Source organism: Panthera tigris, chromosome A3 (assembly GCF_018350195.1).
Source record: "Panthera tigris isolate Pti1 chromosome A3, P.tigris_Pti1_mat1.1, whole genome shotgun sequence".
NCBI lineage: Eukaryota > Metazoa > Chordata > Mammalia > Carnivora > Felidae > Panthera > Panthera tigris.
Genome location: NC_056662.1, coordinates 57,228,949 through 57,247,178, shown reverse-complemented (window position 1 = coordinate 57,247,178; position 18,230 = coordinate 57,228,949). Strand labels below are relative to the sequence as shown.

Below are 18,230 nucleotides of genomic sequence, written 5' to 3'. Positions count from 1 at the left end.
TCTTTAACCAAATATAAAATCTCTGAAGGGCCAATTCCAAAATTTTAACACTCCCTTAGATCAGAGCTATATCCAAAACGTGGTGTGCAGATGATGTCCGTGAGCTGTTTGTCACCTGTTTGAAATGAGAGAAGTACAGCCTTGACTGAGTAATCTTATTGCCGTGGACTCTAACCGTAAAACATTCGATTTTAATTTTATAGTATCTTTTTAAAAATTTATATTCTAACAGTTGACTGTTGTATTTAACCAACATATCTCTTTGTAATGAATATGGAGGAAAAAATAACAGACTTGTAACCACCTGAAACCCCTTTTAAATAAAGGGATTAGAATAATTCCCACATAAAAGCTATAGGGAGGAAACCTTATCTTCAAAATGTAAGTCATGACACACGTACCGACATTTCACATGAATTGACTAAAACAATAGAAAAAAATGATGTAAAAATAGGGGTTCTGGAACTTAGAATGCCCACACGTATGCTGATACTTCTGTGGCACTCTTGCCAAGATGCAAGAATAACGCTTGGCTTCCCTCCAATGATGTTTGCAGGGCCCAGAGGATACACAGAATCAAAAGGCTTTCCCCTGAAGACGTGGAATCCATGAGAGACATCCTGACACGCAATATGTACCAAGTTCGACAAAGGGTGTGTATAAACTATCTGCCTTGTTCCCGGGCCTGTCCTTGGAACCGGTCATTCAAGAATCAGTTCTTATTCATATTATCTCCTCTGCAGCAGCCTTCTTGCTAAACGACTTCTTTCTGCTTAATTGCGAGAACAGAAAGTTAATTGTTACTTTTCTGCTAAAAAAAAAATTGGCACGTGTGGTGTAGAAAAGAATGCAAATCCAATTGCTGGCCCTAGGGGTCAGGCTGCCCTAGCCCTGCAGCCTGGTACTTTCCAGAAGCAACAGGCCTCCCTCTGCCTCCGGAGATGAACAAGTAGTGGATCTCACTCACCGCCCCACAGCGAAAGATGGCAGTGGGATGCCAATGGCAGTCAAGTTGTCCTGATCTGATTGACTGTAATAGAGCTTAGAAAATTGAGGTGGTTGTTGCAACTACAATGCTGAACGCCTACATCGAAGGAGATGTACTCGGCATATTATTTTTCAATTCTGGATAAAGGTATGGAGTCTGTACTACCACTTGGGAACTGGTGCAAAGTGTATAGTCAGAACATTCCCGGGGGCGGTGGGTGAGTCCTTCTGAAATTTTGATTTAGTCAAATGACATTTAAGCCTGTGAACTCTACTTAGGAGTTGTTGTTGTTGTTTGTTTGTTTTTAGTTTTTTTTTTTAAGTTTGACTATCCCAATTCTTATGATATGATTATAAGTAAAGTCATTGTGAGGCCCTTGGTTATAGAGCATAGTCTTGATGGGACCAAAAAAGCCATCAGGTGAAAGCCCCTCGTTTTCAAGTAGAAGATGCTGAGGTTAGGAGAGTTGTTTATCTGACCTGTTGAAGGTCACACACACAAAATCCAAGTTAAGAACCTAGGTCTTCCAGCAGTCTACCCAGTGCTCTTTCCATGACTCCAGACTTAAGCGATACAGTTAAAGTGAATGTTTTCTGGCTTCCCGTTTTGGAAAGGTCAGTGATTAAGGGGAATGTGTCAGCAAAGACTCTGCACCTGCTGAAGGAATATAGGTCAGCATCAATCATAGCAAGCTTAGAGTAAATGCAAGAGCTTTCAAATCATTCCAAGTGAAACTGTTTCAGTAAGACTATCACATTCTGATAAATAGTTAGATAAATTGTTAAGAACTTCCTGGTTTGAAGAAGGTCGGCTAGCTTAGTGAGGGCCAGAGCTCGATGAAGGCTGACTAAAGCATAGCCTTTTCCCCGTGTTTATGAATGTTGAATTGAAGGAAAGGCCCAGAAATGGAGATGGAGATCCTGGGACTCCAACCCAGCTTAAAATGAGGTCAAATACCCATTCTGTCTTTATTCCCTTTTATGCAGGTTCCCAGATAGCCACCTTTCTTCTTTTATAAGGGTGCTTATTCAGTCTGTCTTCAGGCTTCTCCCTTCTAAGCCACGTAGCATCCTCCTTTCTTGTTGCCCCCAAATAAGCAGATAGGTCATGAAGGTGGCATGGGGAGAACGTAAATAATAAATGGAAGGGAGTTTCAAGCTCCTGAGATGGCTTCTGCCTCCACTTTTGTTACTTTGAGAGAGTGAAATTCACCAGTCCTTCCCCTTCCTGTCTCCTTTCTTCACCATCTTTTACGTAGGTCATATGACTCTTCTTTTCCCTGTGGTCCTCTTGCCCTCTTGAAGGAAAAACTGCTCTAGAGATGCAGTGCAGGACAGCTGTCTGTCTCCTTTGTTTCTAGTGGGCAATCTACAGTTGTGAAGATTGTCACAAAAGGTGACGGCTGTAGTCTGGGTGATAGGTCAGTGGGCCTCATGTGGTGTGGGGCTGGTGGCTGGAACATTTCTCACAGTCCACACCTCAGAAGAGGCCATCTTGGGAGTCAGGAGTCATTTCAGAGCAAGGCTGGAATGAGTGCACAGTTTGACTCTAGGGGATCCTGATATATAGTTGATCTGAAGCTGAGCTGGTCCTGCCGGGTCTATTGCACCTGGGAGGGCTCCGGCCACTCCTGTTTGAAGCCACTGCCCTCAGCAGATTGTCACTGCTGAGCAAGCTGAAGAACTAGCTTCTAGAGGTTTCCAGTGAGACAGCCCTCTGGGACACAGAAGCTGTCTGGAACACAGTGGGGATAGGAAATGAGAAAAGTTATCTTTAAACCTACAAGGGAAGAGACTGACCTCAGCTCAGACTTTAAGGATAACTTAGAGATTGATGGGCAGTCCCCTGATGTGGCCTAAATGATCAGGTCACACGCTGAATTCCCACACACTTTCAAAGGAGGAAAACCATTTATGCAACTTGAGTTCCCTTCCGCAAATATTTAATGCACTTCTAGCACTTTGTCCCATAGAGCTCAAGTTTTAGGGGGAAATACGGTCTTTAAACAATCACCAACTCCTTCATTAAAAGGCTGAAATGGAAGGAACAGAGGGAAGAAGCTTGCATATACATTATATGCATAGGACCAACTACGCTCCCTGCAGATAGGCAAGAATAAGCACATGGGTGATGTGATATGAGACAAAATAGAACAAAAAGTGTCCAAATGTTCCTTAAAGTACAGCCCTCAAGTCAAGGTGTGGGAAATTCCTAACAGCAGCGTATACATATACATATATATGTACAGATACACATATATGAGTGTGTGTATACAAACATCCATGCACCCCGAATTCACTTTTTCATGAAGTTAACATTGATGAAAAATTGTAAGTCTGTCTTGGTGTTCTAGATGCCTAATTTTAAAATACGTTTTGATAGTGTCGTATGTCATTCTTTAATATCTCCGTGTATAAAGAGCACTTAGGTTGAGGTCCATCATTAGTGATAGTGGATAAGAGTCCGTATTTCAAACTGTCTTCAAAACTTAATTTTTTAAGGCAAGCGTTTATCAGGTTGGTTAATTTGTCAAGAGTGGCTGGTGAAGATCTCCTATCAGCAGATGGTGAAGGGTGTCTGGGTGGCTCAGGCTCGCTTCAGCCGAAGTGTCCTACTTCGGCTCAGGTCATGATCTCATGGTTGTTGGGTTCCAGCCCCATGTTGGCTCTGTGCTGACAGCTCAGAGCCTGGAGCCTGCTTCGGATTCTGTGTCTCCCTCTCTCTCTGCCCCTTCCCCGCTTGTGTTCTCTCTCTCTCTCTCTCTCTCTCTCTCTCTCTCTCTCTCTCTCTCAAAAATAAATAAAAAGCATTAAAATGTTAAAAAAAAAAAGGAGACAGTGAAAGCTGGCTTTGCTGACTCCTCATTGTTCCCTTGGCCTCCAACCTATGCCTTCTTTGCAAATCTACTTTTAGACAAGTGTCTATTTTGTGAGGATTAGTTAGTAGATAATGACAGCCATAAATCTACTTCACTGGCTGTATATACACTAAAACACAAACAATAAACTAAAAGCCAGTGAACCAATAAGGACGCTGTTGTCAACCCCTCCTTGTTACAAACACCCCCTTCTGTTGTACAGGAAAGCGGACCATCTCATGTACTGACCACACAGGGGTCTATTATAAACCTGCGTGAAAAGCACTAATAAGGCTTAATTTCTTTTGTATTTTTTATAAAAATGAGTGGAAACCTAAGTATTAGGGTTTTTTTGTTTGTTTGTTTTGTTTCTTTGTTTTTTCTCACACTGGGGATCATCTTGTTGTAACTCTTGGAATGTATGCACCTAACCTAAGGGACCTTTGGCCTAGAGGACAGAATCTTCTTCCTTGGCAATTGTCCCCAGCCCCTTCCTGTGCCTGTCTCACTTCTCACCATACTTTGAATAAAATACTAAATTCTCTTGAGGTAGAAAATAAATTCCCAGCTTGTCTCCAGCAAGTCCTCCTACCTCCCATCACATATTTTTTATAGCTATGTATTGTTTCATGTGTTCCCTCTTCTTGGAGGAAACATCCACTCGTCTTTCAAGACACAGCTCAGTGCAATGCACCTTTCCCCCCCCAAGACTGGATGAGTGTCCTTTGCGTATACTCTGTAAGTCCCTGCAGACCCCAAAATCTTATCTCTTCCTGAGCACAAAACAGTATATGCTTGTCAGACTCCCCAAGTAGACCGTGAGCCTTTTGAAGACCATAATTCAAATGTATCCATTTTTTTAAAACCCTGCACCTACCATGGCACCTGGCACATAGAACATCTGCTGTTTTGCTGTTGAATTGAAAATGCTTATTACAGCATCCATTAACCGGGAGTGGTAATGCCTGTAGCCCTGACCCTGTTATCCTGTGGGACCCACTGACCCAGGGGAAACAGTATATTCACTGCTGCACTTTGACTGAAAAGAAAGGAGAGATGAAACTCCAGCTAAGCACTTTGTAAACATCTGAGGACCAAGGTTGGTCTGTGGTTCAAGACAGGTTTTCAGTGGCCTGATAACAGTAAAGAAGATGAGGTGTCTGGGTGGCTGGGTCGGTTAAGCATCTGACTTTGGCTCAGGTCATGATCTCAAGGTTGGTGAGTTCGAGCCCTGCATCTGGTGAGCACAGGCCCACTTTGGGTGAGCTCATGCTCTGCTTTGGGGGAGCTCATGCCCTGCTTGGGGTGAGCTCGAGCCCCTCTTCAGTTGAACATGGGCCCCGCTTAGGTTAAAAACAGGATCCCTGTTACAGGTGAGCCCTTCTTCTCTTCTCTCTCTCTCTCTCCCCCTCATAGGATTCTCTCTCTCTCTCTCTCTCTCTCTCTGCCTCTCACTCACTTGTGCCCTGTCTCTCTCTTTCTCGAAAAAAAAAAAGCAATAAGGAAGAAATTTTTTATAAAGATAATTGATTCCATTTAAAGGACTGCTCTTTATCGGAGCTTATGGATTACGTCCTTCCTACAGTTTGGTTAAAAGACCTCTTCCTTTCTGAACTGGTAATGGTGATAGTCATTGGCTGACATCTTGAGTGCATCTTCCATCGGCAAAATTTAAGAATAGCAACCTTAATGAGATTTCCAATGGAGTTTTGACATTTTTCTGATCCCTTCGATCCAAACACGCAGACACCACCGTCTGAGCATAAAGAACACAACCTGCGAAAGAGGGTGGGTATGGAGCAGCCAAAGTCCATGAGCCCGTCGGGGCAGGACTCCTGCAAGGACACCAGAGGGGTAGTGCAGGTGGACAATGCTCCTCGAGCTGGGAAAGCACAGGCTCCAACCACAGTTCCGTCCTGATGGGGGTGGCCTTGGTCACAGACCTTTCTTCTCGGGGCCACAGCTCGCTCCTCTGTAATTGAGGCGGACGCTCAGGTGGCGTCTTCGGTGTCTTCTTTTTTGGGTCATCTTATTCTGCGACATTTCCATGGCCGCCTAAAGCTGAAGGTTGTACGCAGATGTCCTTATGTATTTGACATGCCCTTCTCTCTGCAGACCTTGTCCTACAACAAATACAACCTCAAACCCCAAACGAGCGAGAAGCAGGCTAAAGAGATTCTGATCCGCCGCCAGAATACCTTAAGGGAGAGCATGAGGAAAGGCCACAGCCTGCCATGGGGAAAGCCGGTAAGTGGGGTCTGTAGAATCGCTTTGGGAGCTGGGCCAGCCCCTCACAGGGCCTCCTCCTCGGGTGACTGCCAGCGGCAGTGAGACAAAACCACCACCTTGTGGCCAGAGGAATACAAAACTAAGAGATTGTCGGACACTAGACAACCTGCCTCTGGGGCCAGAGCCTCGGGGTCGGTTGGTCAGGTTGAGCCTCCAGGATGGGTCAGTGACTGGAACACGCTCACTGGACTGTGCGTCTGGACCAGATGCCATGGTGGCCAGGTACTGAGCAGTCCAGGGAAACCTCCCTGGACTGGGGCACCGGGCTCTAGGAAGCTTACTTCTCTCCCAGGAAGATATAGGGAAGAATATGTTCTTGCCAAGACGCGTGGGCCTCATGTTTCGTATCACCCACTGTGCATCTGAACTATTCTCTTTGAGGCCATATCCCACCAATCTCACTGTAACGTCTGGACGAAGGGTAGGTCTGGAGCAGATTCTAATTTCTACCCTAACCTCAGTGGCTCAAATGTAATAATAACGATGCCGATAGTGATAATAGTAAACAACCACCTGAGGAGATGGGTTAAGTGACCTTGTTCAAACATTTTAGTTTTGCGATTTGTTATTTTCAAAATAAAATCAAACTAAATAGTCGACCTGTGATCTTGTAGTAAAGGCTACCTCAGGTATGCATCTGACTGGGTCACATTAAAAGGCACCTGGGAAATTATTAACAATATCATGGCATAGCATTCATATCGTGTTTTCAAAGAATAAAAGTGCTCTCTAGTGTTTTACTTTGTCCTCAAACTATTCCTGTGAACAGTGTAGCATAGGCATTTTATCCCCTTTTTCTAGACAGTGAAACTCACACAGAAAGGCTAATTGGCTTATCCCCCTTAATTATAATTATCCCTGTTATCAGTGAGCAGAACGCAGACCATCTCCTGACCATGGACTAAATACTTTTTTTTTCCTGTAAAAATATATATGTCAACAATCCATAATTCTGGATTCCTTATTAAAAAAACAAATGCTTGGGGGCCTGGGTGGCTCAGTCGCTTAAGCGTCTTTTCGGCTCAGGTCGTGATCTCGTGGTCTGTGGGCTCGAGCTCCACATCGGGCTCTGCATTGATGGGGCAGAGCCTGCTTGGGATTCTGTCTCTCCCTCTCTCTCTCTTGCCCTAAAAAAATAAACATGTAAAATAAAAAATTAAAAAAAAAATTAAAAAACAAATGCTTTTCGGGGCGCCTGGGTGGCTCAGTCGGTTAAGCGTCCGATTTCAGCTCAGGTCACGATCTCGCGGTCCATGAGTTCGAGCCCTGCGTCGGGCTCTGGGCTGATGGCTCAGAGCCTGGAGCCTGCTTCCGATTCTGTGTCTCCCTCTCTCTCTGCCCCTCCCCCGTTCATGCTCTGTCTCTCTCTGTCTCAAAAATAAATAAACGTTAAAAAAAAATTAAAAAAAAAAATGCTTTTCTCAAAACCAAAAGTCACTTTGAGGGGATCATGAGAGGGGAAGGAAACACATATTGAAGGCTATAGCATTCTACGTTGTTTAAACCAGAGTAGTAGGAGTACAGGAGAACCTGTGATCCAAATGAGGTGCCCGGTGTGAGTCTGCACCCGTTACTTTGTTTTCCACGTGACACTCAGGACCACAGGCCTAATTCTGCTTTTTCTTTCCACTTGCTGCCCACAGGCTGGTACCAAAAACATTCGTTACCTCTCCTTTCCCTATGGCCACCCTCAGCCGGCAGGAAGAGACACGAGGGTTGCTGAACTCACAGGTAATCTGCCTGCCTGGCTCTTCTTCCTCTTTTCCTGCAAAGGGTCAGAGGGCAGATATTTGGGGGCTTGTGGGCCAAAAGGCAAACCCGAGAATATCATGTAGGTACTTATATGACAAGAAAAAGAGAAAACAACGTTTTCATTAAATCTAATTCAGAACTTGATGTATGAACATTGAAATTTGAATTTCACGTAATTTTTCCCTGACATAATATATTCTTTTAATTTTTTTTCAGCCATTTAAGAATGTAGCAACTATTCTTAGCTCACAGGCCATAGGAAAAGAGGCACAGGCTGGGTATAGCTTAGGGGTCATAATTTGCTGATGTAAAATGGGCACTTTTTTGAAATATTTGGGGTTCACCCAAGGTTTATTTTTTTTATTTTTATTTTTTTTATTTTTTAATATATGAAATTTACTGTCAAATTGGTTTCCATACAACACCCAGTGCTCATCCCAAAATCACCCAAGGTTTAAAAGTTAGCAAGATTCTGCAAAGTTGGTTAGATTTTACTAAAATGATTTCATAAATAAATAAATAAATAAATAAAATGATTTACCAAATTTACTGATTAAATGTTTCCAATTTAATATCTAATTCTTAAGTAGAATTCCTAGATTTATTGAAACTGCCTTTTGTTCTAGTAAAAGCCATTATTATTTTTCAAATGTATATATAAAATAATTTTTCTATTAGCAAAAGGTGATATGTAATATATAATATGCCATATTATCTATTTTAATTTTTTTCAAATTTTTAAGACAAAAACACATTGGAAATTCAAATAAACTAAACTCAGGATTTTGGAATTAAATCTTTGAAGAGTGAATATAATTATTCTTTAAAATAGAACTTTATGTACTTCTGATTTAAAAATGTAAAAATAAAATAAAATAAAAACTAATAAAATAAAATAAAAACTAAATCAGTAGATATAAAATAAAATAAAAACTAATATTAGATATAAAATAAAAACTAATCAGTAGATAAAAAAGCATAAAATAAGAAAGTTAAAAGCACGTGAAACCCCAATACCAAGATATAATTACTATAGAACATTTTGGTAAACATTCTTCTATAATTCTCTCTGCACTATCCTAATCCCTATCCCACCTGTATCTGATATAAGAAAGAAAAAAAAAAACCGAGCATCATCAAAATCGTAGTATCGTCATTGTTTTGGAATTTTTATAAATTGTCTACTTTATTCAACCATCTACTGTGGACATATTTCCATGTCAATATATAATGTTAATAATCACTTTTATGATTGAATAATAGCTAATTATATAAAATAATCCTAGCTTATTTCGCTAAATGCTTATTAACAAATATTAAGGTATTATGACTTTTTATAGAAGGTAAGCAATGATATTTATTTAATAAGCACCTTGGCTCACTTGTGAATCACTTTGTGATTTTTGCACAAATAATCAATTACTCCCTTAGTGCGTTTTCTTGGAACCAAGATTTGGGGGTCAAAAATGAAATACATTTAAATTTACTCTCACAACAGTCTGTGAGAAAGGTTGCTTTCAATCATTTTAACCATCACTGGGCTATTGTCAAACTTCTGAGTAATCTATGATGGAATAAGATAACATTTGTATATCATATTAATTTTAATCTGAGTCTGATTTTTAGTGAGGTTGAACATCGTTCACATTCTTGGAAGCAACTATTACTTCTTGGGAAGTTTCTGTTTCTGCCTTTGGCCACTTTTTTTTTTTTTTTTTTTTTTTTTGGTCTATTCCGTTGTTTGTTTTCTTACAATGAACTGGAAGAACACTGTATAACAAGGATATCATCCATTGTCTCATATTTTTTGCTAATGGTTTTTCTTCCAGTTTCACATTTATCTTTTAGTTTTTAGATATACTTGCCATCAGATACACATTCTGATTAGTCAAGTCTGCTCAGTCTTCCACAGAAAAATTAGAATACGATTTACCCAATGTTTTTCCCTAGAACTTTAATAGTTTAATTATCCCCTTTATATCTCAAACCCTCTGAGACTTGTCTTTGCATAGATTTAGACACACACACACTTCAGATTGTTTTTCAGTGGCCATGCGCCTGTCCCAAACCCATCTTTTCCTCCAAGAGGAGATGCTACCTTTGCTGTGCTACAGTCATTTATCTTGAGAGAGTTTTGGACTCTCAGTTGTGTTTCATTGATCTAGCCATCTATTCCTAGATCACACTCTTGGAACTAGTGTCATTTTATGTCATAAAAGAGCTAATCCACAAACCAAAGCAAACGAACAAACAAAAGAGCACCGTTGTAGGGTTTATAATAATTAATTTCCAAAAACCTTCCTGCTACAAGTAATCTGTTGCTATTTACATTGTTTGAATGAATAGGAAATGTGAAATTCTCATGGTCATTTCTTATGATGTCGTTTCAATATCACATGCTCCCGTAGCAGGAGATTACCATATAGCAAACTCACATGAGCACACATGTGCAAATCTTAAATAAAGCATTATAAATACAATATGGCAGGACATTAAAGAAGTACTACACCTTACAAAGTGGGATTTATTCCAGAAGTGGAGGTTGTTTAACATTTGGAAATGTGTTTACGTTACTCATCAAATGACTAGGTCGAAGGATTCTATTCTTCAGACAGATGCCTTAAAAGGCATCTCACTCTTATTTTCTGTAAACATAATAAAACCCTAGGAAAATATATATAGGACTTATATGAAGAAAACATAAAAGTCCACTTCTCCATTTCCTCTCTGTAAAGGGGTGAATATGGGTACCTCCCACATACAACAGTTCTGTTTCAAGCTAAAGCCAGGCAATGCATGCAAAACTCTTAGAACAGTGCCTGGAACCAAGTAAATATGCAAGAAATATTAGCCATTGACAATTAATACTATTGAAGAACATCAAAGAAGGCTTGACATGGGTAGATAGAGGTGTTCTTGGAAAGAAAAGACAACACTTCAGAAATGTTGGTTCTACATGAATTAAACTAGGCATGGAATGAAGTCTTAGTCCCAATGCACTTTTTTCTTTCAAATGTGCATAACTGGTTCAAAATTTTATTAGGTTATCAAAAAATAGTTGTTAACTGGGGTGCCTGGGTGGCTCAGTCGGTTAAGCATCCGACTTCGGCTCAGGTCATGATCTCACGGTTCATGGGTTCGAGCCCCGCGTCGGGATCTGTGCTGACATCTCGGAGCCTGGAGCCTGCTTCAGATTCTGTGTCTCCCTCTCTCTGTGGTCCTCCCCTGCTCACACGCTGTCTCTCTCTCAAAAATAAATAATAAAGATTAAAAAAAAATTTTTTTTAAATAGTTGTTCACCTAGAGATATGAGAAGGGTAAGTAATGAAGTCAAACTTATTTTTTTATTTCATTAAGTTTTTAATTTTAATTCCAGTATAACTAACATACACTATTATTAGTTTCAAGTGCATGATATAGTGATTCAATAAGTCTATACATGACTCAGTGCTCTTTAAGATATGTGTACTCTTAATCTTTTTCACCCATTTTTCCACCCACCTCCCTTCTGGTACCCATCAGCTTGTTCTCTATAACTAAGAGTCTGCTTCTTGGTTTCTCTCTCTTTTTTTCCTTTGTTAATTTGTTTTGTTTCTCAATTTCCACATACGAGCGAATCATAAAGGATTTGAATATTCCATTGCGTGTATATACACCACATCTTCTTTATCCATTCATCAATCGATGGTCACTTGGGCTGCTTCCATAGTTTGGCTATTGTAAATAATGTTGCAGTAAACATAGGGGTGCGTACATCCTTTCAAAGTGGCACTTATTTGATCACTTATCCCTAATAAGTTTTCAAGAATTATAATAATCAGGGTTAGACTGAGATAGTTCTCAACGTGTCTCCGGGCACAATTATTTGAATCCACATTCTCCCCAAATTTGAAGTCTTTCTGCACCTGGACAAGCCAAGGAATGGCCAGAGGGCCTGTAGGGGACAACACGGAGGGAGTGTTGGCATCCAGCAGGCAGTCCCTGACTAACCAGGCTGTGACTTGGGCAGCATCTGCCTTCCTCACTGTCCCCTGCTCTCCAGTGTTGGAGCATTCCTTACTCTAAATGTCTGGGGCTCCACATACTCTTCCAATGCTCTTTTTCAAGGAGCCGAGGCTCACTTGGAGTTATAACTAGAGATGGCCTTCCTAGACACCCCTCCTCTGCTCTGAGACAGCTTACAATCCATGTGGATTGGGAAAAAATGAAGACGGTGGTATTGGCTGTATAACTATGTGAATGTACTTAATGCCACAGAACTGTACGCTTCAAAATGGTTACAATGGGGGGAAAAGATTAAAATGGTAAATTTTAAATTACCATTATTAAACAGAATTAAAACAAAACCATGAGGAGAGGCAAGAGAGGGGGCTATACCCCAGATCCGGGTCTCTAAAGAGCACACATTGTATGAGGTGGTCCAGTGTCAACCCCTGGGTATCAGGCTCTGCCTTGCCCTATGCAGAAGCACTGTTCCGCTTCTCCTTCACCTTGCCCCCGGGTGCCCAAGTCCAAATGTTAAAATGCAAGATAAAATAACAGATATTCAGATTTTGCGGCAAGGTCTCCATCGATCTCTCCCTGGAACTGCCGGCCTGAGTGCTGACCTGCGGGAGGTTGTGCAGTTGGGACAGAGCCCAGCCCCCACTCTTCCTCCTTCCTCTTCCACTTTCAGCTGCCCTCTTCCTCCCCTTTTGGACAGATCTACTGACTTGAGGTGAGCGGAATCTTGCAAGTCACCTGCTCAAGACCCTTCTGAGTGCTTGGAACCCACTTTTCAATAAGCAGAGGTGGTCAGGAAACATCAGCTATGATCTTTGGGCTGAGGGGAGCATACACTCAGAAGGAGGGGTTGGAAACCAGGACAGGGCAGAGGAAAGCGAGCCAAAGGACTGCTCTTGAGGGCAGAAGCATCCAGGCCATTGTTTTCTTAAGTAATATTCCAAGCAGCAAAGAATCAAGAGGAACTCGTGTTCCAGGCCAGATGGTAGAGCACAAATTAAAGGGAAGTAATAAAAAAAAATGGACAAATACACTTAACTATTTTTTTTTTAATTCAAATCAGTTGATTCCTGTCCCCTATCCCCCTCAACTTCCAGGCTACCTTCTCAGGATAATTCGATCACATTTAGAAAAACATCATTGAACAGGTTTTTTTAAATTTTTCTGATGACTAAATACCTTTTGTCATGTGTAAACCTCTGAGCATATTACTGTGGGGTTCTTCTTTTGTGTTGTGTTTTGTTTTTTAGGAGGGAATGGAGAGTGGGACAAAGAGCCCTGCTTTCAGATTTAAAGTTCTTAAAATACTTAGAGTCTCGAGAGAATATTTAAAGGAAAGACAAGTTTATAAGGTTACAACTTGAGGAAATGAGAATAAACGAGATTTGTGAAAAATACTCCCTTGAAGATGTGTGCACAGGGAAATAGGGAAAAGGCAATGTCCTAGGCATCGAGGAGGCCCTTCGGAAGGTCATCTGAGAGGGGATGTCACGTAGATACCCAATGGCTTCCCTCCGCTCTTGGGGTACCCTTCCAACCCGCATAGGGCATGTATCAGGGAGCCAGGCACAGCCTGGCAGAGAGCAGATGCACAGTGGGACAGAATCTGTGCACACTGCAGTCCCATCTTCTTCACTGTGTGATACTGAAAGTCATTTAACATCTCGAAACCTCAGCCGCTTTACCTCTGAAATAAGGATGCTAATTTCACTCATCTCCAAGGATTACCATAAGGACTAAATGGCACGACAGATGTAAAATGGTTAGCACAATGACAGGTGCATGGTGAGTTCTCAGTACATGGACATTCCTACCACTGTCGTTGCTGTCACCTGCCAGTGGAAATCTGTGCACCCTTTTACCTCCCTTGAAAGGAGGACATCTAATCACTCTTGTTTTGCCACACATGACTCTCTGCTGTGGCTCTCTCCTCTCCCTGTTCCACGATTGGCTATTTCAAGGTCAAAGGGATGAAACTCAGATCTCATGCTTTCTGGTAAGCACTGATTAAAAAACAAACCAACCATTTAGAAGCTCATGGGTGGCTCAGTTGGTTAGGTGGCTGTCTCTTGGTTTGGGCTCAGATCATGATCTCATGGTTCATGAGTTTGATTGAGCCTCCATGCTGACAGTGCAGAGCCTGGTTGGGATTCTCTCTCTCCCTGCCCCTGCCCCTGCTCGATCTCTCACTCTCTCTCTCTCTCGAAATAAATAAATAAACTTAAAAAAAATTTTCATATCATTGTTAACCATGGAACCTTTGGTTTAGTGTTGGTCTTTGACAGTGCAATGCATCTTTGCGCCTACTGGCCACTTGATCTGCTTTTGTAAAAAAAAAAAAAAAAACCTCTCTTACTTGCCTGCAGGAGTCTAGCCCAATACACAGGTTTCCAGGCATTTCTATTTATTTATAACATGGCCCATAACAGGGCTTCTATTGGGTGCCCTCCTTGGGGCAGAGAAGATCAGCCAGGTGAATGTAAGAGTTAGAACATCAAGAAGGACTCTTCTTCACTCTGAGTTCTTGCCATGCAGATATGAAGTCTTCTCTCTGATCTTAAGTTGTGTTCTTTCCTCCTCTTGTCATATTTTCCTAGACAATGACAGCAGCGATTCAGAACTCCCATCCATCATGTTCAAAGCACACTCTCGAGCAGGGATACTTCAGGAAAGACGGCTGACGCAAGAGATAATCCCAATGAAGAGCTTACCCGGAGGAGGGAAACCATCCCACTTCGGTTATCAGAGAAACACCAGCCAAGAAGAGCATGATGGAAGAGGCAGAAGGGAGGCGCTACGGCCCAAACCGCTGTTCCACGCGGTAGATGAGGAGTTTGAATCTGCAGAGGACAGTGGAGAGGAGACCTCAGCAGTCAGATCCAGATGGTCAGGGGAGCACAGACCCACTAGGCAACATCACAGGTCCCACAGTCCTTTGCTCCAAAGAAAATAGTTTCATCATCCACACAGTAGTCTCCATGTATTTCAAGAGTCCATTTTCCTATTGTTGTGGAAGAAGGAGTTTTAGAGTTACGAAGAGAGCTACTGAGTTTATTTTTTGGAGCCTATGAGCCATACATCTATAAGAGGCACGGAGATTTTTTTGGAGAAAAACGTGGAACAAACTTGCAGGCTCTGCTGTATTCTTAGCTGGTGTACTTTGTAGATGAAGTCCCCAAGGGTGATAAATGTTAATCATCACAGGAATTATTACTAAAATTCCTAAAAGTCTGTGATCCGTGAACTGTATTGTGATACAAGTATGATTGGTCAGTAATTCACCTTAACTGTATGCCTGTGCAGCTTATAATCAAGTTATAACTGGGAAAGGCCTGGGAAATCATCTGGCCCAACCCTCTGTGTTTACAAATAAGGACCTAAGGACACCCTTCCCAAGGTCATGTGGTGAGTTGCTGCTTTCACAAGCTGGTTGTTCTCCCTCCCAAGAGAATGTATTCAGTTTTGATTTTGATATGCACTATGTGATAATTATTTTTCTGGGAAAAGGTAAAATTTGCCATAACAATGCTATATTTAATCAGTAGCAATAATAGACAGATGTGATATGTAGTAGTGGATTAATTTGTGAACAATGGGCTTGTAATCTATTTTATAACTGGAATATTTATTTTAAAAACAAAATAGCCATAAACAGGATGTAATAGCAACGACACGAACAACAGGTATTTATTAAATGTGCATTTGTAGGCTGCGGTACTGTGCCCTAGAGTTTGAAACTCTTTCCCAGTTTAATTTCCATCAGGCAATTAAATCATTCCCCCAGACTTGACCTTGAACCTCTCACACTCCAGCTCACTGACTTTGCTAGATGACTTTATCTTTCTTCCCTTCTTGCCCTCTCTTCCTCTTTTCTCTCTGGTGGCCACCTATAGATGAACACCTATTTATTAAGTGCTATTTATTGTGCCAAATGGCTGATCTATAACAATTAACCATAATATCCTTTCTCATTACTATTTTTGACTTCTCTAGCCATCCCCAACTGATTCAATCCCATGCATCTTTAAAGGTTGTTTTCCAATGCACCTGGCTGCCTAGACCGGCTTTGATCCCCTTAATCAGAAGCAATGAAGTAATCCCCTTCCTCCTGGCTGTGCCCACACCGCACTGGGTGTGTCACAGAACTTATCTGGTAATTACACTTATACACGTGTGTGTAACTACCCAGGTCTGCAGGACAGGGAGGATAGTCTGTCCATTTTAAACTTTATCCATTCATCAGTTGTGTTTCTTATCTCTTGGCCTTACCCTTTTTCAAGTTTTATTTTTTGTTTTTTGCGGGTTTTTTTTTTTTTTTTTAGCTTTTATCCATTTTTTGTCTTAGTTGTTACAGTGCCTTGTTCATGGTAGATCATCTATAAATGTTGGGGCAACAGTGCCCTTTTTTTACAGCTGAAAAGGAGGTCGGAGAAGATATGGTCAGACGTTCTTATTTTCCAGGTTACAAAGATGAGGTGTTGAGAAACTGGCTGGTGCCGCTTCAGGGGTTTAAAGGGTGTGGGCTTATTCTCTAGTGTAATCCGTGGGCACCATTGCCTGACAAAGGATATACGGCCTTCCCTGGACTTATATTTTGTGAAGGGCATTTAACTGCCAGTGGTCACTGCTGCAGTGGTAGAAATGCCAATCAAAAGAGCCCACTTGTTTCTCTTCCTCTGAATCTGAAATATAACCCTGCTTCTAAGTTGTCTCAATGTTTTAAATTATCTACTACCAGATAGTAGTAATCCACCCAAAGGGACAGAAGCATTTATAAAACTCAGGGATCTCTGGGTTTGGTTTTTTGTTTCTTGTTTTTGTTTTTCATTTTTGTTTTCCCATTATTGCTTAAACAAACAAGCAGGCAAAGCAACGGAAAAACCTTATGACCCATGAGAGGGAGTCATGGAGTCATTATCCTCACACTATAGATGAAGATACAGCGACAGAACGGGGGCGTCAGAAATCACCTTTACAAAGCCATATGCAAAGCCAATTCCTGAGAGGTAGAGAACACTGTATTCCTTGCTGGATTCTCCATATAACAAAAGAAATCCAAACTGTGAAGGCTCCTTCCCAGAGCAGACAGCAAAGTCTAAGGATTAGTGGAATTTATCTGATTCTTCTGTTTTTCTCTGAGATGCTGGTGCCCTGTGGGAGAGGGATGGTGGGACTTAGTGAATAGAAGGGAACTTGCCCTTTTAATTGGTAGAAGCCAAAATGAGTCATTTGCCCCGAGGCCGTCTGTTCATCTAGACAGTGTCTGGCCCTCACTGCCTGAGTCTACAAATTGGCCCTGGAATGCCTTCCTGAAACGTATGGTAGGTTGAGGGCCCTTGTGGTCCTTGTGGCTCTGGTAGCTTGGAGAGCTCATGGTGGACATGGCCTCTTTGCTTAGTCACCCAGGATCGTTTCAAAATGCAGTGTGATCTGATCTTCATTTCCTGGCGACAGCCCACGCTGGGGTTTGGTTGAGCGTGTGATAGGTGCCCCAAGAATGCTCTTGGGTATCAGTTTCACATCCAACAGGCACCAGGCCGTGCAGCAGAGAAAGTTCCCTCTGGAGTGTTGAGGGAGCTCTGCTGCTTACTCCCGACTCAGCTCGGGGAGAGGTTGGAGTCCCTCAGAGGGGCTCTCCTGGGCCTGGCCGCTGGTCCACTGAGCCTCACAGTTTGCCCTCTTATCTTCAACCTCGGAGAAGCCAACACACAACCCACAGAATCCTGTCTTCCCTCCATAAGTTTTTTTTCTTTTTCTTTTTTTTCTTCCTTTCTCAAACGTGCTCCTATTGTGTGCCTCAGTGGTCTTTAGGTTTCAGTAACTTCTGAAATGGGGTAAAGTCGCATTTCCTTTCATGTATCCTATATGGCAGCTTTCTACCTGAAAGGTTTTCCACATGTTTGCTGGTGTTTGGGATGTGGCAGATATGTATATTCACCCTGCCCAAACCTGACATGATGCCATGGGACCTCCCCGGTCTTTATCAGCCTCCTACCAGAGAAACAAACGTTGGCTGTAGATAGGAATGCGCCATGGCAGAGTGGTGATGACATTCCAGACACTTTGTCGTGCTTCCCCCCATGCTTTTGCCTCTCTTTCGTGAAGGCCATATACTTTTGTGCTTCTCTTCTTAGAAAAAGTTAAAGGGCCATGGGAAGTAGGTCTGGAAATACCACCGGAATTCAGTGATAGAATTATCATTCCTATATGTAAGAAGTGACTACTACTGCTCGGCTCTTTAGCCTACCATTTTGGTTTCAGCCTGCAGGGAAGCTTCTAGAACACTTCCTTGCCTATCTGGATGCCTGCCACTGAGATCATTTCGATTTTTAAATCAGTGTA

At 41.9% G+C, this 18,230-nt stretch overlaps 1 protein-coding gene across 1 annotated transcript in view; it reads left to right on the top strand.

Moving 5' to 3' along the window:
* Window positions 1–15,124, top strand: part of SLC9A4 (solute carrier family 9 member A4) — a 66,116-nt gene extending 50,992 nt beyond the window's left edge. Inside the window, exons 9-12 of the mRNA XM_007097773.3 lie at window positions 557–653; window positions 5,961–6,092; window positions 7,778–7,865; window positions 14,486–15,124. Coding sequence (XP_007097835.2) covers window positions 557–653; window positions 5,961–6,092; window positions 7,778–7,865; window positions 14,486–14,841 — 673 coding nt within the window. The 3' untranslated portion in view covers window positions 14,842–15,124. The remainder of the gene's footprint in view (window positions 1–556; window positions 654–5,960; window positions 6,093–7,777; window positions 7,866–14,485) is intronic.
* Window positions 15,125–18,230: the final 3,106 nt, after the last annotated feature.